Source organism: Chiloscyllium punctatum, chromosome 49 (genome assembly GCF_047496795.1).
Source record: "Chiloscyllium punctatum isolate Juve2018m chromosome 49, sChiPun1.3, whole genome shotgun sequence".
In the NCBI taxonomy this organism is placed as follows: Eukaryota; Metazoa; Chordata; class Chondrichthyes; order Orectolobiformes; family Hemiscylliidae; genus Chiloscyllium; species Chiloscyllium punctatum.
In genome coordinates, this window is record NC_092787.1 from 13,392,204 (window position 1) to 13,415,703 (window position 23,500).

General features: G+C 42.9%; 1 protein-coding gene across 9 annotated transcripts in view; it reads right to left on the reverse strand.

The window, feature by feature from the left end:
* Nucleotides 1-23,500, reverse strand: part of garnl3 (GTPase activating Rap/RanGAP domain like 3) — a 443,924-nt gene that overhangs the window by 16,852 nt on the left and 403,572 nt on the right. For 8 of the 9 annotated variants that reach the window (XM_072565743.1, XM_072565740.1, XM_072565739.1 and 5 more), the window contains one exon: nucleotides 4,514-4,723. In XM_072565743.1, the coding sequence (XP_072421844.1) occupies nucleotides 4,514-4,723 (210 nt within the window). Of the gene's footprint in view, nucleotides 1-4,513; nucleotides 4,724-18,874; nucleotides 18,970-23,500 lie in introns of those variants that run through there. The other variant, XM_072565745.1, reaches the window with a different exon arrangement.

Genomic DNA, 23,500 nt, shown 5'->3' on the forward strand with positions numbered 1-23,500 from the left:
AAGGGCAGCAGATACATGGGAACACCACCACCTTCAAGTTCCTCTCCAAGCCACTCATCATCTGACTTGGAAATATTTCGCCATTCTTCCACTGTTGCTGGGTCAATATCCTGGAATTCCCTCCTTAAGGGCATTGTGGGTCAACCCACAGCAGGTCGACTGCAGCAATTCAAGAAGGCCACTCACCCTCACCGTCCTAAGAGCAACTAGGAGTGGGCAATCAATCCTGGCCAGCCAGGGACACCCATATCCCTCTAAAGTGAATAAATAAAACAATCAGGTGCCAGTTTGAGTTATAAAAAACATGAAATTACATAAATAGAGTCCACCTTTTGTACAAAGGGTTTTCAAACACAGCCCGGGGTTTCCACAAGGTCTCCTGGGCCTTCAGAACACTCCACTCTGGGAACAGCAATGATATTCCTGCCAAGTGTTCCTACTTCAGAGGCCTACCACAGCCAGGAGTCCCCACTGTGGGCACGATTACTACCATAGACAATAGTTCGCTGAGCAGATGACAACGCATTGAGTTGACACATTCATGCCTCTGGCCTACTGCAGCCAGGCGTCTCCTCCTCTGGGCACTGCCAATGTTGCTGCCAACAAGTCCACACGCTGGTAGTTGGGGACAATAATTGACAGTGTTACATTGTCAGAAGTAACATGATTTTGTGAGAGGTTAAACTAAGGTCTTGTCTGCCTGTTGAGGATTTGATCCCATGGCACAATTTGAAACGAGTTCTCATGATGAATTCTCATGAGGTCTGGGCAACATTCATCTCTCAGTCATTACCATCAAGTCCCTTCATGTGGTCCACCACCTGACAGCTACTTATGAGTTTTTTAAAGCAGGTCAGATAATAAATTTTCAATTAAAACATTGTGGGCAAGAGCTGCTTTAGCAATAATAACCCCTTACTTAATGCTGGGTTACATTCCTGAAAATTGTGACTTTAAATGAAACAACTTTAAGTGAATCATTTGTTCCCATAGGACTCAACGTTAAAGCCAGAGTTAGGTTTTCTTGTATGAAGTAACAGTGCACAAGTTGAAATATTGCACTGTATTTTTGTGTAAAAACTGTACATTCTTAGCTGAAATAATTTGCAAAATAAAATATATAATTAAATGTAAAAAATACACATAAAATGTCATGAAACATAAACAAACCATGTGGTTCTGTACATCCAGTGGCAGAAGTTGATCAGTGCAGGTGACAGTTGAAATCCTGGGATTACCCCTCTTATCGGAAGGATGTTGTGAAACCTAAAAGGGTTCAGAAAAGATCTCCAAGGATGTTGCCAGGGATGGAGGATTTGAGATATAGGGAGAGGTTGAATCAGCTGAGGATGTTTTCCCTGGAGCGTTGGTGGGTGAAGAGTCCTTATAGAAGCTCATAAAATCATGAGGGGCATTGATATGGTAAACAGACAGGGTATTTTCATTGGGGTGGGGGAATCCAGAATTGTAAAGCCTAGGTTTAGGGTGAGAGGAAAAATATTTAAAAGGGTTCTAAGGGGCAACCTTTCCATGCAGAGGATGGTGTGTGTATGGAATGAACTGCCAGAGGAACTGGTGGAGGCTGGTACAAGGTACAACTGCAACATTTAAAAGGGATCTGGATGAGTACATGGAAAGGATGGGTTTAGAGGGCTATGGGCCATGTGCTGGCAGAAGGAACTAGATTAATTTAGGATATCTGGTTGGCATGGATGAGTTGGACTAAAAGGTCTGTTTCCGTGCTGCACATCTCTATGACTCTATAACTAACCACTGTCTGTGACTAGGCAGAGAAGACAAGATGAGTGGGAATTCGGGAGTGGAGCCTGCAGCCTGGGGAAGGTCCAGAGATAAGAGCAGGAGGCAGGAGGCAAGGCTCAAGGAGGAACAGCAATGCTGCAAAACAAAGCTGTCTTATGAGGCCCAGAGAAGAGGCAAAGCTGAGGAGCAAGGCCTGGGAGACAGCTGAAACCTGGGGCAAAGGCAAGGCTTGGGAGAGTTAAGGGCATGGTCTGTGAGTAAGGGGTGGTCTGAGGGTTAAAACGGAAATGCTGGGTTTGGGAGGCGGCTGGAGAAGAGATCTTCTAAGAATGCAATCCACAAAGAAAATATTTGGAACCAACAACACTTAGAGTGAAACTGGTAATGTTAAATGGATAGTTTGCAATTCATTGATTAATGACCTTAAAGTGAAATAACTTTCAGCAGAGTGACTTTAAGTGAGGACATACTGCACAAACACTGTATCATCCATGAAACTCAACTGAGTGCCAATACCCTTTTCGGGCTCAAAATTACATTCGCTTTGAGACCAATGTTTATTTTCTCAAGATCTGTTTAAATGTGAGTCATTAAATGTTAAATTGTCTATGAATCGGAACAAATAGGTGACTGAACTGTTTTTTAAAAATTAAAACAGAATTCCTTGATCTATTTAAGAACAGTGATTGCATGCAGTTTGGTGAATACAGTTGAAAATCATTCACAATTGTTGGTACTGAGCAACACACATTTTTTTTATCACTCTCGCTCCCACCTGTGATTTTAAAATCTCAAAAATATGTTGTAAGAACAATACAGAACCATTTGCTCCGAACTGTACTGTAGTCATTCTCATAGCAAATTAAAACAATTTAAAATAATCTAAACTGTGCCTTTGGGTTGCTTAATTTTCAGAGTTTATTTGGATGCAGACCAGTTACTGAAAGTGGAAACTGTGCAATGGTAAATACATTGATTAGGGACTGATTTTGAATGAATTTCATAGGCACAGTGACTGAGCTGAAACTCCAGCTGAGAGACCATGTGGATGGCCAATTAAACTCATCTGTTCCTCCGAAAGGTACACACTGAAGAAAGAAGTTTTGGGTCAGTCCAACTATTTTCTTTAGTTTTAGGCTTCAGTTTTTTCCTCTAAAATAAAAAGCCTTCTATCTTGAGAAATAATCTGCTTATTTGAAAATCACAGTTAAGGTCTGCTGAATTAATTCTTCCTTTGCAGTATATTACAATTTATAGTTATTTTAATCAATTTGTACAGCTAACCACGGAGAGAAAAGAAGGAATTGTAGGGTTCGCTATTTGATCTCTCTGATGTCTGCTTTGCTAAGACTATGGCTAATTTCTAACCTACTCTTTCAAGGGCTGCACTGTGGCCAAACTTGGATTGAAAAAAAAACACTTCCCCAGCAATCAATGCTGTTTATCATAGAATCGGTACAGTGTGGAAATAGGCCATGCGGCCCATCGAGTTCATACCGACCCTCCGAAGAGCATCTTACCCCTACCCTGTATTCCCGATGGCTGCTCTTCCTAATTTACTGGACGCTATGGGCAATTTAGCATCTTTAGATTGTGAAAGGAAACCAGAGCACCTGGAGGAAACCCATGCAAACACGGGGAGAATGCACAAACCCCACACAGACAATTACTGAGAGTGGATTCGAACTCAGGCCCCTGATGCTGTGGGGCAGCAGTGCTAACCACTGAGCCACTATACCACCCTTTTTAAAAGGAGGAATCCTGGTTGGTCCTTTGGTTAACCAAGACTGAAGCAAAGGGATAGGGGAGAGAGCTGGGAGAGGGGAGGAAAAAAAGGGGGACGTCAAAATAGAGACAGAGAGAGGAGGGACAGTGATGAAAAACAAGAGAGAAGAAAGAGTGGTATCAAAATAGAGAGACAAGATGGAGGAAAGACAGCCAGAAAGAAGACAGAGGTCAAGTTAGAGAGAGAGAGTGAGAAGTTGAGGAGGGATAGTGAAAAGAAATAAAAGGGGAAAGAAAATCAAAATAGCGAGAGCCACACATCCAAGAAAGCCAGTGACAAAAGGGAGAGAGAAGGAAAGAAGGAGTGATGAAATAGGAGATTAAGGAGAGCAACAGAGAGAGGGTAGATTAGAAGATGACAAAGAGGGGGGAGCACACCCAAACAGAGAGTGCAAGAGGAAGAGAAAGTCAAAGGGAAGGAGAAGATGGAGAAATGAGAGGGAATAGAGAGATAGGAGAGGGAAGAAGGGAAAGGAAAGGTGATTGAGAAGAGAAAGTGACTCTCTTAAAGGGATAAAGAGAGTGAGTGAGAGATTCATAAACAGAAAGAGAAGAGAAAGAGGAAGAAAATGTGATTTAAAAGCTAAATATCAATTTCAAGGACACCAGCAGGGTGTTTGTTTCAATTGAGTAGAATTGAAGTGAAAACTAAAATGGCTAACTTCCAGCCCCTGCTAAAACACCAGTACTAAGGTCTGCTCAGATAAACCTTGTTAAGTAACCAATAAGTTACAGTGTTCTGTTCTGTTGCGTTTCAAATCTGCACCCTGACCTTATCAGAAATCTGATTTTGAACAGCACTGCATCTTCTTTATAATTCCTCAAATTAACAGCTGCTCCAAAATCTGGGGGAGGTGCCAGGTACGGATAAAACAAGTTGGGTAATTCAATGTGTCAAATCCGACTTGTCAAGTGGCTTTGAGCACCACAGGGGAGCTACAGTTTGTCATTCAGGAACAACCCTTACCCAGCAACTCTTTGCGTGTTCTGCATGCAATCTCTTTGATCTCCATGCGAGAAAGTGAAAGTGAGTGAGCTACAGGCATTGCTGCGATTCCACTAGATGTCGGCGTAGTAACGACCTTGGCAACCAGAGGTGACTTCAGAGGCTGCTCAATGCTTCTTCCAACGAGGTTACTGAGAGGAATCTTGTAAATGTGTCTCCACTGAATTTCACCTTAAAATAAAACACAATAGTGTTAACATTTCAACTCCCCCTCCCACTCTGCCGAGGACATGAAGGTCCTGGGCGTCCTCTACCGCTACTCCCCTCATCACCCGATGCCTGGAGGAAGAACGCCTCATCTTCCGCCTCGGAACACTTCAACCCCAGGGCAACAATGTGGACTTCAACAGTTTCCTCATTTCCCCTTCCCCCACCTCACCCCAGTTCCAAACTTCCAGCTCAGCACTGTCCCCATGACTTGTCCTACCTGCCTATCTTCTTTTCCACCTATCCACTCCACCCTCCTCCCTGACCTATCACCTTCATCCCCTCCCCCACTCACCCATTGTACTCTATGCTACTTTCTCCCCACCCCCACCCTCCTCTCATTTATCTCTCCACCCTTCAGGCACTCTGCCTCTATTCCTGATGAAGGGCTTTTGCCCGAAACGTCGATTTTACTGCTCCTCGGATGCTGCCTGAACTGCTGTGCTTTTCCAGCACCACTAATCCAGAACAATAGTGTTAGCAACAACCCATCAGGCACAGGGGGCTGGTAATTGTTACCAATTGTTTCATTGTTACCAATGTTATCCAGTGAGATTGATAACTTCTTATACTAGGCACTCATATTCTGAACATACAGATTTTTGCAACTTTGCTGCATTAAACATAGAAACATAGAAAAAAGGAGTAGGCTATTCACCTGTTCCACCATTCAATCACTCAGTTCTCTGTTGCTGCTTTTTCCTCATTGCCTTGGATCCTTTTAGCCCTACGAACAATACTCTAACTCCTTAAAAACTTCAAACGTTTTGACCTGAACTGTTTTCTGCTGCAGAGAATTCCCCAGGCTCCCCACTCTCTGGGTGAAGACATTTCTCCCCATCTCGACTCTTAACTGTTATAGAATGTCATAACCAAATAAATAGATTATCTTCTAATGTGGTGTCACTGTTAGTGATGATAACTAACTAAAAATGATTATTTAAAAACTAATATATGTTAATAAAACCCTCTGTGTCAAATTAACAGAATACTCCAAATAACCCATTTCCTGATTATAGTGGTGATGGAAATAGGTACAATATTAATATCTAAAAAGGGAATTGGACAGATATTTATAATGAAATGATTTGTAGACTCTGGAAAAACACCAGGCAACTGGAAGTAATTTACAATGTTGTTCAGGGAGCTGACCCTCAGCACTGCAAGCCAAATAGCTTCTTTTTAATTCTGTGAAAATGAACCTCATTCTTGATGGAAGGTACGTTGTGTACCATATTGTGAATATATCCAAAACATTCACTATCTGGAATCTCAGCAATCATTCTGTCAGTGTACGGACAGAGATATGTATATCTTCTTACACTCAGTAATAAAGACAAAAGTCTAGCTACAGCAAGTTGTTCAACCCGGCGAGGGGGGTGTATCAAACAGACTCTGAACAATAATAATCACATTCATAATCTTAAAATGCATGATGATCTTAATGGCCAGTGAGTTTTTAAGTGTGAAGTCCTTAAAGAGTTAGTCATCATGTTTTTCAGTGACATTGCAACTCAAGATTTGGAGGTGCTGGCGTTGGACTGGGGTGTGACTACCACCCGATGAAGGAGCAACGCTCCAAAAGCTAGTGCTTCCAAATAAAGCTGTTGGACTATAACCTACATTGCAATTTAAGGTAATGTAAGTATTAACAACTGCCAATATTCATGAGAAAGCATTGTGCCCACTCAGAACAGGTTTCAGCGTCACTGCCACAAACAGCTCAGAAATAATCAGCATTAGGTAACGACATCAACCAGAAGGTGGCATGTTGGAGCCAGCACTTCATTTCCGCAGAGACAGGACAGGTCTGCAATTATCCACAGGCTGAGTGTTATTAACCACACTGCGGCTGAGTATTTAATTACACTGTGTTGCGCTGATGCCCATTAATACTCATATTCAACATTACTCCTTATTAAGATGTGCATGCATAATACCCAGTTAACTAGAATTTAATTTTGCTAGCCCCTTTTAAAATTTTTATTGTCATTGGAGTCATGAACTTCTATTGTGTGGGATTATTTTATGAATCGTTACGATGATAGAGTTATTTTATGATTCAGCAACCAGGGGTAGATCGCCTGCCAATAGTGAATGTGTCAGGCTGTAATCTCTCAACTGAGGCACCATCCATAAGTGTAAATTCAGCAAATCTGGTGGAATGTGGTATAATAGGAGCAGACAAGCCAAACTTCACAATACACATTCCCACCAAGTGAGACTCTGCATTAGGAATGAAGGCCCTCAGAAAGTGACTCAGTGACATTGCCTGGCAAGCTCAACAACTGAGATTTCTAACCTGCAACTACAAAGGTACAAAATACTTAACCTCAACGACTATCCATGATAACCTAGCTGTTCTGAACAAGAGCTGAGCAGCATTATCAATCCCTGTCACACTGCCAACAGAAATACCAAATGTACGACACAACCCTGCCAAGAGTTTGCAGTATTTTCTGTAAAGTCACTGTTGTTTAAGGACTAAAGGTAACAAAAACTTGAATTCGTGACGTGGAAGTGCCGGTGTTGGACTGGGGTGGACAAAGTTAAAAAGCACACAACACCAGGTTTATAGTCCAACAGGTTTATTCAGATATAGTAGCTTTTAGAACAATGTTCCTTCATCAAGTGGTTGTGGAGTATAAGATCATAAGACACAGACTTTATAACAAAAGATTACAGTGTCATGAAACTGAAATGATATATTGAACAAACCTGGATTGTTAAGTCTTTCATCTCTGAGCATGGGTCGCAAGTTTCGGTTCATTAATATGCAAATCCCTGAACTTCGTTTAAGTCACCTTCCCGAGATAACTTAAAGTTTTATAACAAAAGGTGGCATCTCAGCTCAGACGATGTATTAAGGGTGTGAAGGCAGCGTCTGTCTGTATCCCAATCTTGAGTCAGACTGGTTCTATTTCCAAAGTGGGAATTTACAAAATATTACATGGATTGACTGCCTGCAGATTGTGCATCTTTTGAGCAAAATAGAATGTATCTGTAAATATAATTCTGCAAAAACAAATTCACCCCGTAGACTTGTGTCTGTGTGTGCGCGCACACGCACATACACTCACTCTCTCTCCCTCTCATGCATGCGCGCACACATACATATAAGTCTACGGGGTGAATTTGTTTTTGCAGAATTATATTTACAGATACGTTCTATTTTGCTCAAAAGATGCATAATCTGCAGGCAGTCAGTCCATGTAATATTTTGTAAATTCCACTTTGGAAATAGAACCAGTCTGATTCAAGATTGGGATACAGACAGATGCTGCCTTCACATCTTTAATACATCGTCTGAGCTGAGATGCCACCTTTTGTTATAAAACCTTAAGTTACCTCGAGAATGTGATTTAAAAGAAGTTCAGGGATTTGCATATTAATGAACCAAAACTTGCAATCCATTCTAAAAGATGAAAGACTTAACAATCCAGGTTTGTTCAATATATCATTTCAGTTTCATGACACTGTAATCTTTTGTTATAAATTCTGTGTCTTACAGTCCTACTTGCATTTGCCAATGTTGAGTATCTCTGATCCATGCCATGTGGGTGCAGTCACTCAATTGGTACTGAGCACAGGATGGTATTTTCCCCAAGAAGGAGTCAAAAACACCTCTAACTTGTGTGAAATATCACCCCCACAGGAACTGACAGTAGAGATCACAATGTGCGTGTGTGCTTTGTGAGCATGTGTCTGCACACATTGTAAGGCTACATAACATGGAATGACAGATTTCTTTACCTTGTAGTTACAGCTGTGAATGAGCAGATTTTAATCGATAGAGGGATTGTGTGAACAGGATCTCTCCCCATCACAGCTCGGTATCACTCCTGCCCCCCACTTTGCATTTCCACTAAACCCTTTCAGTTTTTAATTTAGTTTGATCTCAATTAATCCAATCACTTGAGTCAAATCACCACAAAATAATTGTTTTTCATAATAATAAGTGGAATGTAAAAGCTCTGTTCTATAATTCTACTTGTCACCCTCATTAAGAAAAAACTCAAACAAGTGAAGAGCTTGCAGATGCTTACATGGGGTGAAGGGTGTAGGTGTTCTGTTGCTGTGACAATAACAGCAAAACAACTCCAAACAGAAATATTTCAGAATGACTTTATGATGGAGTCAGTTTGTAATGTACAAGTATGAATGGAAAATCAACTGGGCCTACTTCTGGGCCTACACTTACTGCAATGTGTTACTCTAACTGGGGAGAAACGTGAATGGTCAGACTCCTCTTTGCTGAGGCAACGTAAGTGAGGGATACATCAATCTTTTCTCTGCCCAGTAATTGTTAGCTGTGACTGAATGTTCACTCTGAAAAGTAAATTCTCAGCAAATCTGATTTTGTTTAATGCACAGTCAACATTGTGAACCAGAGTTGCCTCAGATTAATGGAATTATAACAGTGGAGCATCTTTACCAATGCTACGTCTGAAATTATATTTGGATTGGCAGAATGTTTTTGGCATATTAGAGATGAGATTTAAATCTACTGCAAACTCACCTGCTTGCAGGGATTGAAGATCCATCCCCTGTTTTGTCAGAAACACAAGTGAGTTCCATTTTTTGGGGGGGACTGACTTCCAAACAAACTATTCTTGTACATTCCAACAGCAGCAAAAGAAAAAAAATCTCCTTCTTGTCACAATGATAAGGACCCTTGATGTTCATTTGAAAGCAGGATTGATCTGATGCTGATTGTTATCATCTTTTATGCCAACAAGCTACTATTGAGTCAACTAAATATTAAAACCAACAAGCATCTTGACTAATGTCCCCACTATTTCACCTTGTTGTCACATGAGGTGATCCAATTGGTTTAGAATTCTGATATTTCCTTTAATCGGGCTGGGGCTATAGGAAGAATTGGGTAGTTTTCGTTCATCTGTATGACCTCACCTACTAACTCAAATTGCAAATATGTACCTTCCACAGCAACACTTCTATTTAACTTTTCAGTCTGGAATTTCATAAAACTCAACATGGAGGCCACCATAGTCCCTGAGGACCGTTAGAGAGAGAGAGAGAAAGACAACTAGTTACAAGTTTAAGCTGAGGGTCACTGTGCTTCAGGTGAGGTTGAGAAGCCAGAGCCTCAAGGTAACGTCAGCCAGTATGAGAATCGAACGCAATGTTGGCATCACTCCATCTCACAAACCGGCTGACCTCCAGCTGAGCTAAGCACCAGTGTTAACACCTGAGATTGAATGTTAATGAAACCAACATGTGAGGAGGGGATCATTAGCAGGTTCACAATCTGTTTGAATAAATGGTTTTTTACATTAAGCCACAGAAACCCCTTTGCCTGGTCATTTCTTGGGGCTCATATAAAAGAGAAATGGGATGTTGAGATTTCCATTAGTGAGGGAAACCCATACAAGATGTTCAATAGCACAGATCAAGGCAATTCACCAGATCGTAAAATATTTTTACTCCATTGCCAATGAGCTTGATGCAAAGTTAATCTTAAAATGGAAAATGCCAAGTTCTCAAGATACAGATGGAGTAGAGATGAGGAACCCGATTAGTTCGAGGAACAATGAAGTCCTTCAGTGTAACCTTGGCAGGAGGATGGGTGAAAGGCCATTCTCAGATACCAGGTCACTATGAGTCTAGAGTAGGCTCACTTATGGAAGCTGGAGGTCACCCTGTGAGATTTTTGAGAAGCAAATTAGAATTGCTTCTTAAAAGTGAGCAATTACAGATGGCCAAAGGGACTTTACTGCCCAGATGAACAGATTCCACAAAGCTTTGGTACAAAACGTCAAAAAGCTAAACAGACTGCCAGTCTTTACCTCAAGGGAGTTTTCAATGGAAAAGTGAGATGTGACATATTGTACTGAGCATTGGTGAGACCTCATCTGGAGTGCAAGATTCATTTCTGATCACCGCATCTCAGGAAAGATACACTGGATCTGGAGGTAATCAAGTGAAGTTTCACCAGAATTATATTGAGTCTTGAAGGATGAAATTGTGCTCATCAGGACAAATGCATAAAATGGCACAAGTGCAACAATTTCTCCCACCAAGGATGAGTCAGCAAGTTGACTCTGAAAGGCAGTGGCATTGCCATAAAGAAAGTGACAGGAATTATCATCTCCACAAGCTGCTAGATTCTTCCAAAAAGCCACAAGGCTCGAGCACACTGTTTCTGTCTTCAGAGTACAGGTTTTCACGATCAGTTTATGATTAATTATTCTAAATTGGGTGATACTGTAGCTGTTAGCACACTCTGTTTGGTCAGTAAGTGCAGCCCAACTACTGAATGACATCTAACAGTAGATGTTTGCATTCCACAAGGGTGGATTGGTCAAGTATGGTTTGGAGGCAGCCTAGCATGGACAACTGTAGGAACATGTTCCTTGATTCGATGAGCCGATTGTTGGGATGTGAGGCCTCCAATATACTTTCATTGAGGAAAAGCAGAAGCTGGTAAATGAAGTGAAGCTATAGATTAGTCACAATCTAAATGACTAGGGTGATAGGCATGAGGAGGTTAATGACTTATTCCCTTCCTATGTAAAAGGGAGAGATGGCTAGCTCAGTTGGCTGGACAGCTGCTTTGCGATGCAGCATGATGCGAACAGTGTGGCTTCAATTCCTGTACCAGCTGCGGTTAGATGAAGGACTCGCCACTCAACATCCCCCCCTCACCTGAGGGGTGGTAACACTCAGGTTAAACAATCACCAGTTATCTCTCTCTTTAATAGAAAGTAGCCCTATGGCTCAATAGGATTCCAGCAACTTTATCTTTACCATATATTGGTGGAGGCCTGTACTTCCACAAGTTGCTGTTAATGCCATTTAGGTAACAGTGCAGAATACCAGCCCATTCATAGAGAGTCTGTAACAAGCTTGTAATATTACTTTTGACTCTTATCCAGAACAGCGAGACATTCAAACCCCAGATGGCATGTTTGCAGCCATTTTTTACTGGGGTTATTCTGAGGTCGTCAAACCAATCGAGGATCCCATCGTAAATGTTACAAGCAATTGTCGCACAAATGCATCTCCTGCATACTGCTGAGAGCGAGCCTGAGCTAAGCGAACGCTACAAGCCCATAGATTCAAATGCCATGTTAAAATGTCAGGGAAATTGATTTTTGAATTTAGTAAACACGGTGTGTGAAGCTGCTGTTGCTGCTCTTTTACATTCAGTGTAGCAAGGGCCAGTCACTAACAGAACCAGAAACAAGCACATGGTCTCCTCAGCGCTGCTCAAATCAAAACTTAGATTTTGATTTTTACCTTACACTTTTTGATGAACTGTCCTGGGGGTGCTGATTGCAGAGTCAAGAGATGCACAGCACGGAAACAGACCCTTCGGTCCAACCCGTCCATGCCGGCCAGATATCCCAACCCAATCTAGTCCCATTTGCCACCACTTGGGCCCATATCCCTCTAAACCCACCCTGTTCATATAATCATCCAAATGTCTTTTAAATGTTGCAATCAAACCAGCCTCCATTACTTCCTCTGGCAGCTCATTCCATACACATACCTCCCTCTGAGTGAAAGAATTGCCCCTTAGGTCTCTTTTATATCTTTTCCCTCTCACCCTAAACCTATGCCCTCTAGTTCTGGACTCCTCCACCCCAGGGAAAAGATTTGTCTATTTACCCTATCCATGCCCCTCATGGTTTTATAAACCTCTATAAGGTCACTCCTCAGCCTCTGACCCTCCAGGGAAAAACAGCCCCAGCCTGTTCAGCCTCTCCCTATAGCTCAAATCCCCTAACCCTGGCAACATGTTGTAAATCTTTTCTGAACCCTTTCAAGTTTCACAACATCTTTCCAATAGGAAGGAGACCAGAGTTGCACGCAGTATTCCAACAGTGGCCTAACCAATGTCTTGTACAGCCGCAACATGACTCCCAACTCCTGTACTCAATACTTTGACCAATAAAGGAAAGCATACCAAATGCCTTCTTCACTATCCTATCTACCTGCGACTCTACTTTCAAGGAGCTATGAACCTGCACTCCAAGGTCTTTTTGTTCAGCAACACTCCCTACCATTCAGTGTATAAGTCCTGCAAAGATTTGTTTTCCCAAAATGCAGCACCTCGCATTTATCTAAATCAAACTCCATCTGCCACTTCTCAGCCCATTGGCCTATCTGATCAAGAAACCATTGTAATCCAAGGTAACCTTCTTCACTGTCCACTACACCTCCAATTTTGGTGTCATCTGCAAACTTACTAACTGTACCTCTTATGCTCACATCCAAATCATTTATATAAATGATGAAAAGCAGTGGACCCAGCTCCGACCCTTGTGGCACTCCACTGGTCACAGGCCTCCAGTCTGAAAAGCAACCCTCCACCACCACCCTCTGTCTTCTACCTTTGAGCCAGTTCTGTATCCAAATGGCTAGTTTTCCTTGTATTCCATGAGATCTAATCTTGCTAACCAGTCTCCCATGGGGAACCTTGTTGAACGCCTTACTGAAGATCACATCTACCACTCTGCGCTCATCAATCCTCTTTGTTACTTCCTCAAAAAACTCAATCAAGTTTATGAGACATGATTTCCCATGCATAAAGCCATGTTGACTATCCCTAATCAGTCCTTGCCTTTCCAAATACATGTACATCCTGTCCCTCAGGATTCCCTCCAACAACTTGCCCACCACTGACGTCAGGCTCACTAATCTCTAGTTCCCTGGCTTGTCCTTACCGCCCTTTCTTAAACAGTGGCACCACGTTAGCCAACCTCCAGTCTTCCAACATCTCACTGTGACTATCAATGACACAAATATCTCAGCAAGGGGTCCAGCAGTCACTTCCCTAGCTTCCCACAGAGTTCGAGGGTACACCTGATCAGATCCGGGGGATTTATTCACTTTTACGTATTTCAAGACATCCAGCACTTCCTCCTCTGTAATATGCAAGCTGTATATTTTGCAAGTTGAAACCATCTATTTCCCTACATTCTATATCTTCCATGTCCTTTTCCATAGTATTTCCCCCATTTCCTGTGGCTCCACACAAAGGCCGCCCTAACTATTCTCTCCCTAGTTACCCTTTTGTCCTTAATGTATTTGTAAGAACCCTTTGGATTCTCCTTAATTCTATTTGCCAAAGCTATCTCATGTCCCCGTTTTGCCCTCCTGATTTCCCTCTTAAGTATACTCCTACTGCCTTTATACTTTTCTAAGGATTCACTCGATCTATCCTGTCTATACCTGACATGTGCTTCCTTCTTTTTCTTAATCAAACCCTCAATTTCTCTAGTCATCCAGCATTCCCTATACCTACCAGCCTTTCCTTTCACCCTGACAGGAATATACTGTCTCTGGACTCTCATTATCTCATTTCTGAAGGCTTCCCATTTTCCAGCCGTCCCTTTACCTGTGAACATCTGCCCCAATCAACTTTTGAAAGTCTTTGCCTAACACCATCAAAATTGACCTTCCTCCAATTTAGAACTTCAACTTTTAGATCTGGTCTATCCTTTTCCACCCCTACTTTAAAATGAATAGAATTATAGTTGCTGGCCCCAAAGTGCTCCCCCACTGACACCTCAGTCACCTGCCCTGCCTTATTTCCCAAGAGTAAGTCAAGTTTTGCACCTTGACTTACGTCCACATACTGAATCAGAAAATTTTCTTGTACACACTTAAGAAATTCCTCTCCATCTAAACCCTTAAAACTCTGGCAGTTCTAGTCTATGTTTAGTAAGTTAAAATCCCCTCCCATAATCACCTTATTATTCTTACAGATAACTGAGATCTCTGATAAATTTGTTTCTCAATTTCCTGCTGACTATTAGACACAATCCCAATAAGGTGATCATCCCTTTCTTATTTCTCAGTTCCACCCAAATAACTTCCCTGGATGTATTTCCAGGAATATCCTCCCTCAGCACAGCTGTAATGCTATCCCTTATCAAAAAATGCCACTCCCCTTCCTCTCTTGCCTCCCTTTCTGTCCTTCCTGTAGCATCTGTATCCTGGAACATTAAGCTGCTAGTCCTGCCCATCCCTGAGCCATGTTTCTGTCATTGCTATGATATCCCAGTCCCATGTTCCTAACCACGCCCTGAGTTCATCTGCCTTCCCTGTGGGCCTCTTGCATTGAAATAAATGCAGTTTATCCGTCTTACCTTGTTCTCTGCTTTGTCCCTGCCTGCCCTGACTGTTTGACTTGCTTCTGTTCTCAACTGTAGCAGTCTCAGATTGATCTCTTTCCTCACTATTTCCCTGGGTCCCACCGCCCCCCCCCCCCACCCCACCCCCCGATCCCCCCCCCCACCTTACTAGTTTAAATCCTCCTGAGCAGCTCTTGAAATCTCCCTGCCAATATATTAGTCCCCTTCCAATTCAGATGCAATCCATCCTTCTTGTACACGTCACTTCTACCCCAGAAGAGATTCCAGTGATCCAAAAAGGTGAATCCTTCTCCCATACACCAGCTCCTCAGCCATGCATTCATCTGCTCTATCCTCCTATTCCTGCCCTCACTAGCTCATAGCACCAGGAGTAATCCAGATATTACTACTCTCGAAGACCTCCTTTTTAAATTCCATCCTAACTCTTTACATTTACCCTGCAGAATCTTAGCCCTTTCCCTTCCTATGTCATTAGTTCCAATGTGTACAATGACCTCCTGCTGGGCCCTCTTCCCCTTGAGAACATTCTGCACCCTCTCTGAGACATCCTTGATCCTGGCACCAGGCAGGCAACACACCATTCTGATTTTTCGCTGCTGGCCACAGAAATGTCTGTCTGTGCCTCAGACTAGAGAGTCCCCTAACACAATCGATCTCTTGGAACCCAATGTACCTCTCATTGCATTAGAGCCAGTCTTGATACCAGAAACTTGGCTGTTCGTGCTACATTCTCCTGAGAATACATCACCCCCTACATTTTCCAAAACAGCATACTCGTTTGAAATGGGGATAGCCACGGAAGACTCCTGTACTACCAGCCTACCTCTCTTACCTTTCCTGGAGTTAACCCCTTTATGTGACTGTATCTGTGACTTTTCTTCCTTCCTGTAACTGCCATCCATCACAATCCCTTGCTCTTGTCAATTCCTCATTGCCTCTAACTGTCTCTCCAACCAACCCATTCAATTTGATGGGATTCACAGCCAACGGCATTTATTGCAGATATAATCCTCAACTCCCTAAACTCCCACATCCAACAAGAAGGGCATATCACTCTATTAAAGGCCATTTTTGCTTCTTTCAATGTACAGATCCAGAAAATAGCACAGTCTTATTCCTCAACAAAACACTGCTCCAGGATAAATTAACACTTTTGGCTTATATTTTTAGGTTTAATCAAGCAACATAATCAAGAGACATAATCAAGAGACAATCAACTCTACTCACTACTGCAGACATACTGTAAGAGAAATGAATAGGTTTTCTGTTTTAAATATTTACTGTTGTGGTCAATTATTCCCAGGTCAAATATAATGCAGTTGGGTCCAGGGTTAAAAAAAATGTCTTCCTTCTTCTCTGGCCTAACAATAGTTCAAAAATCCTCCTGGCACGAGCCCAGGCTTTATGCCAAGTTGGTGCCTGCCAGGGCGAACCACACACAAATGTGAGGCATCATATCACCAGAAGGTGGCAACCTGCCCCACACTGCAGTTAGTATGTCTCGGAAAGGGCATGCCCGGGCCTCTGATGGAGGAATGGCTTTGCAACCCTTTGACCTCATCCTCAATGCTTTTCTTTTCCCTCAATCCTCAGCTTTAGCCATTCAAATTGCTTCTCAGACTTGGATTCCCCTCTACTCCTCAGATACTGAAGCAATCCATGTTCAAATGTAACAAGATCAGGACAATATCCAGGCTTGGGCTGACAAGTGGCAAGTAACATATGCACCACATAAATGCCAGGCCATCTTCAATAAGAGACAATCTAACCACCGCTCTTTCACATTCAATGGTGTTACCATCACTTAATCCCTACTATCAACATCCTTGGGGTTACCATTAACCAGAAACCCAAGTGTACTTACCATATAAACACAGTGGCGACAAGAGCAGGTCAGAGGCTAGAAATACTGTGATGAGTAAGTCACCTCGACTCCTCAAAGCTGGTCCATCATCTACAAGGCACAAGTCTGGAGTGTGATAGAATACTCCCCACTTGCCTGGATGGATGCAGCCCCCAACAATACGCAAGATGCCAGACACCATCCAGGACAGAGCAATCACTTGATTGGCATAGCATCCGCAAGCATCCACTCCCTTCACCACCGACGCTCAGTAGCAGCAGTGTGTACTATCTACAGGATGCACTGCAGAAATTCTCCAAAGATCCTCAGACAGCACCTCCCAAACCCAAGACCACTTCCATCTAGAAGGACGAGGGCAGAAGATACATGGGAACACTGCCACCTTCAAGTTCCTCTCCAAGCCATGTACCATCTTGACTTGCAAATACATCACTGTTTCCTCATTGTCGCTGGGTCAAAATCCTGGGATTTCCTTCCTAAGGGCACGTGGACTGCAGCATTTCGAGAAGGCAGCTCACCACCATTCCTCAAGGGGAATTGAGGATGGATAATAAATGCCGACCAGCTAGCAACACCCACATCCCGTGAGTGAATTCAAAGAAAAAATTGGGACACACTTGAAACTTACTGGAAATTGTTCAGCCATGACTGTCTGGAATGCTGAGCTTGAATATACGGAGATTCCCAGGGAATACAATTGTAGGAAATCTCTGCAACTTCATATGTCTTTAAGAGTTTCACTCCTTTACAATGTTGATAACAAGGTGGAGAGCTGTGGCACTGGACTTAGGAAGCGAGAGGTTGTGTGTACCTTAAATATCTGTCCCTTGCTAATGGATCCATGAATTAACCATGGGGGCATGTCTACCAGAAATAAGATGTATGAAGGGACTTCAAGAGGAATAATATCTTCAGAAAAATGAGATTTCTTGAGGTGATGAAGTGCTGTCTCTGGCCTAACACTCTGGTTAGCTGAAGAAGATGAGAATAAATGAGACTGATACCTCTTCCCTTGGGGATTTGCTTCATTCATGCACTTGTCCAATCTGCGACCAGGCCAATGTTCTTATCTGCTGTGGGTTGCAAGTCTTTCCAGTCTTTTTGGCATATCATATGTAACCCGGAACATATTTTAAAAATGACTTTATAACCAATCCCTCTTTTTTGAGGCAATCTGTGACTCCCAGACCAGAATCTTACAGAGCACAGTACATCTGATAGAGGTGGGGCTTGAGTCTATCCAGTCACATGCTCAGACTCCGTACAGAGGAACCTCGATTATCCAAAAGACTAGGCGGGGAGGATTTTGTTCGGTTAATTGAATGCTGGATAATTGAATGCTGGATAACATAGTTAGCCAAGCATCAGGACCCTGTGGTCTTGTTGAGATAATCCGAAATTCGGTTCATTGAATGGCAGATAATTGAGGTTCCTCTGTATTGCATTGAAGGAAGCCATTAAGCCCATTGAGTCGTTGTTGTCTGTCTGTAAGGCAATCCAATCAGTCCCATTTCCCCAGTAAATGTTGCCAGTTTATTTCCCTTAAGTCCAATTTGCTTTTGACATAACTCATTGTCTCTGCTTCCACCACCTTTAAAGATAACGAGTTCCAAATTACTGACAGTTGTGTGCAGTAAAAGTCTTCCTCATGGCCCTCCCTGTTTTTCTGCTCAGGAAAATGTGTCAAGATGCATCTTGAAATGGCTTTTGAGGCGTACTGGGGGAGCAAAATGCTCTTTCAGGCCCCAAAGAAGTAATCAAAAGCCTGATATCTGCCCATTCCTTAACTTAGAACATTACAGCGCAATACAGGCCCTTTGGCAGTCAATGGGCTCTGCACAGTCAAAGCCCTCATATGTAAATATAGTTTATGTGATCAAAAAAGATTCAACAGAACTCTTACTGGAGAGCCGCAGTACTCCTGGATTGTATACAGCATACTAGGTGGCTGGCAAGGAGTTAAAAGACAGCAATTCAATCAAGTAGATGATGATTATAATAAATCACAACAAGAACGCTCAAACTGTTTTACAGATTGAATTTCTGCCTTCACTTTGAGTCATGTTTTAATCTTTTCTAATATGTGATCACAATGTTTCCTCTGTTCAGTGACATTCAGATCAGGTATTGCAGACGGCCAAAGTAACAGGTCGATCGTTTTGTAATCAGTTTACATTTCTTGTAGAGTTCCATTTATGACGAAAGCTGATCTCTGAATGCTGTTCAGAAGACAGAGTCACAGTAGGTAACTTATTTTGATAAAAGATTAAAGAAAGGAATGTACACGCTTTATTATACAACACTAATCAACATTGACGTAGTATCATTAGTACAATAAAGTGTCCTGGCCAGCTTCACAGAAAGATTGCTACCAGGCCAGCAGTGACATTACAGCAGGTGACCAACATGTTGTCCAAAGTGGTGGATTGTTGAGAAAGTTAAATATCACACAACACCAGGTTACGGTCCAACAGGTTTATTTGGAAGCAATAGCTTTTGGAGTGCTGCTCTTTCATCAGGTGGTTGAAAGAACAGCACTCTGAAAGCTAATGCTTCCAAATAAACCTGTTGAATTATAAACTAGTAAAATGGGCAGCATGGTGGCACAGTGGTTAGCACTGCTGCCTCACAGCACCAGAGACCAGGGTTCAATTCCCGACTCAGGCGAGTGACTGTGTGGAGTTTGCACATTCTCCCCGTGTCTACATGGGTTTCCTCCCACAATCCAAAAATGTGCAGGTTAGGTGAATTGGCCATGCTAAATTGCCCGTAGTGTTAGGTGAAGGGGTAAATGTAGGAGAATGGGTCTGGGTGGGTTGCGGGTCGGTGTGGACTTGTTGGGCCAAAGGGCCTGTTTCCACACTGTAAGTAATCTAATCTAATGTGATTTTTACCTTTGTATACCCCAGTCCAATACCGGCATTTCCAAACCATTGTTGAGAAAGGTCGAGAGAGAAGTGGAGAGGCAAAAAGGTTTCGCGATAGAATTCCAGAGTTTAGGACCTCCACAATTTTTAAAAATTAATTCATGGGATGAGGTGTTATGCGCTCGGACAGCACTTATTGCCCATCCCTAATTGCCCAGGAGGCAGGAAAGAGTCGATCACATTGCTGTAGGTCTGGAGTCACATGTAGGCCAGACCAGGTAAGGATGACAGTTTCCTTCCTGAAAGGACATTAGTGAACAGATGTCTACAATAGATTCATGGTCATTGTTGGACTCTTTATTCCAGGATTTTATTGGACTGAAATTGCACTGTCTACCGTGGCAGGATTTGAACCCAGATCCCCTGGACATTGCCTGGGTCTCTGGATGACAGGAAAGTAGAGTTGAGACCAGAATCAGATCAGGGTGTTGTACAATGGAGCAGGTGTAATGGGCCGAATAGACTATTCCTGCCTCGACCTTGTATATTTGTACGGATGTTCATTGCTGTTCTCCATCCTAGTTCTCCACTGGCTGTCTCCAACTCTCTTCCAGTGGCTGCAGTGGTTTCAGGGTCTCTCTGGATAGGGTACCTGAGAAGCCCCTGGGTTAGCATTTCAGTGAGTTACTGGCACTTGGTCAGGACACATTTCTGCCCAGTGAGGAGGGTGAAAACCATGTCCCCTTTCACAGCACTCAGAGCTGCATTCTGCAGTTAAGATGCCCAGTGGGCACTCTGAAGGCTATTGAGGGAGGGCAGGTTAAGAGGTATAGGGTGCAAGGCAGGTGAGGTTGTGCAAGGGTGTCAACGAATGAATGTTTAGGGTAGGTCAGAGTGTCAAGACTGAGGGCAGTCTAGGATCAGACTGGGATCCTTTCAGCTTTGAAAGATGGGAGAGGGTGGGGGTGAGTAAACAAGGGTCTGGCACTGGGAATGGTAGATGGAGGAGTGGGAGTTTCAGATTGGTGGGGGGGGAGGAAATATCATTTCAGGTAGAGGTGGGGTGGGGTTCAGACCCTGTAGGAGAGGTTGGATTGCATTGGGGGAAGGGGGGGAGGGGGAGAGTGGTGGTGGGGGCTCACTTTGGATCCAGTGTGCTGGGCGGAGAGCATGTTGTTGAGTTGAGGGGATTTGGTTTCTGATCAGACGGCTATGTCACACCTGGGGGAATAGGGGTGTTAGGGTCTGTAGCAATGGGGGCCAATGGTGAGTCCAGGGCTTGGTTTAACAGTTACCCAGGAGTTAGGTAAGCTTGTTAAACCCTTAACGTTTCCAGGGTAATTACTAAGTTTAAGTGAGTGAGCATCCTCCAAATCCTCTGACGTTTTGGAAGGGTTCCAGGCCTGGAGCTATTGCCCATCCATTTCTGAGGCACTTCATTTGGAGTCAGCTTTGTTGGGTTTTCCACAGAGTCCAACACCACAACTCTAGATCATCAGAATATTGGCGTGACTCACTCGACTTCATTGATGCTGCCTGGCCTTCTGAGCGTGGAATGAAAGAAACATTTTCTACTGCAGAAACAGAGCAGGATGAGTTTTTTTTCAGGCCTGATCACATCGACCTATTGGTTACTACGTCTCTGATTCTTGTTTGGGCTGCTAGAGAGTGCACTGGCCTCTGACAGGACCAACATTGCTCAGGAAATGTGAATCAGTCTTTCAACCTTAACCTCTTGAACACTGACTTGTCTTTACAGCTGGCAAATTCTAGATGGTATTTCCTGATGGCACCAATGAATATTTAATTGTCACGATTACTCCTAGTATTGTTTACTGGTGCTTCACAGAAATGTGATAGTCACATAACATCGCTGCCATTGTTAAGTGAGAAAAATTTTAAATTATAACCTGGTGGACACAGAAATGGTTTGCAGTGAATCCAGTTTCTATGATATTGCAACAAAATGTTCCCAAGTTTCCCAGCGGAATCCAATCCCTTGGCATGTTGGATATATTAGATAGAAACCCAGTACATTACCATTTGCTTATTATGAGCTTTCCCTTGTTTCAGTGATCACAGTGTAAGGGAGTTGTCAGAATGATGAAGGTTAGAACTATTGCAGTTTAGTGAGCTTCATGTGTGACAAAGTGCCCCTTTAATAAGGCTATATTGTCCTTGGCCTTTTTTTTGAGGGGGGTTGTAAAGGCAGAGGTTCCAATAATTCTGGAAATATCTACTCGAGAAGGCTTTTAAGTTATTTTTTAAACATTTGTACAATGAGAGGGGAGTGGCCAGTTCTCCCAGTTCAGGGTTTGCCTGGTTTGGTGTTAGAAAGCTGTCTGTTTGAAGCTGATAGTCAAAACAAGCAGCTGGGAAGAAGGGCTCTCTGCATCAACAGGGGTTTTCTGGCTCTCTCTCTCTCTCTCTCTCTCTCTCTGTAATCTCTCTCCTGTAAGAACCTGTCTTTGACCTGTTTTTGCCAAGGGGGTGTTATGGGATGTTGCAGGAAATCGGAACAGCTCTTTATTAAGTTGTGCTTTTGTGTCGATTAGATTTTTAAATAGTTGTGTTATTTTAAATTCAGTTTTCTTTTGTTTGCATATAAATAAATTGTTTTGTTTAAAGCTCAGTGGTTTGACCAGCTGCGGTGCTCCTGGAGGATTCCCCTTACAGCTGCTAAAACAATGGGGAAAGTTAGGCTCAGAGCTACTTTCTTATGGTGGTTTGAGGGGGTCTGGTCTGGTCCATAACACATGGAATGCAATAGGAAATCAACATGCAGCTGCCCAAAGTAACACGTGTGGAAAACAAGGTTTTAGAAATCCCCCAAACCCCCTCTTCTCTTTCCTGTACTTGTTATGGTGGCCAATTTTGCAAGTCACGCATAAACTGACTATAACGTCAGAACGATTCACTGTGGACAAAGGTACGGCATTGTGAAGCCGGGGCCTGGGGAGAATGCATATTCCAGACAAAGCTGAACAATCGAGGCATTTTAATCATTAAATGGAATGCAAGATGTCCAGACTCTTTAATAAAATTAAGAGTCAGCAGTTCTTGTGCAAGCACAGTGCTATTACTAAGCACCTTAATTTAAATAAAAGGCTGAAGCCCAGAGACTCTTCATTAGGTTACTCCACAGTGAACAAAACTTATTCGTGAATGGTTACTGCCAGGAACTAAATGCTTTCACAGTCATGAAGACTTGTACAAACCTTTGTCTCAATGTGTCGACATTTAAAATACTTCTTCGGTTATTAGTGCCTTATGCTGGCTGCCTATTCTTGGGGAGATGATGTTGTGGTGGTGAAGCTACTGAGGAGACTAGAATGAACAATCTGTGTTCAAATCCTATCACAAACAATAGGTAGAGTTTAAAGCTAGTGAGGAAAGCTAGTATCAGTGATGTTGTCAGGAAGCTATCTTCGAGTGTTATTAAAAAAAACTCACCTGGATGTTTTTCCTCCATGCTCTGGGGGCTGGGGCCATCCCCAAAGAGGATACTTAGACTTGAGCTTCATAGGTCTCTGTGTTACAGAGAGGGGCTGACTGCGCCGTCACTGGTTTGTTTTAATGGAAACACTCCATATTAGCTGGTGACTCTGCAGCACATACAGCATGGACCTGCTCTGTCTCACAGGAGACTCCAGACTCTCAACAATGTGGTTGGCTCATAACTGCCCACAGAAACGGCCGATCAGGTAACTCAGTTCAGGGATGGCTTGGCCTGGCCAATGAAGGAATAAAGAGAAAATAAAGTCTCAGCCACTATTCTCATCAAGGGGAGGTGGACAGTCCATCCGAAGGGTGTGTCAGGAGTTTTAGTTGTTCCGTTAGCTTAGTGTTGAATGTGGAGAGGTGATCATGGCTGCGATTGTGC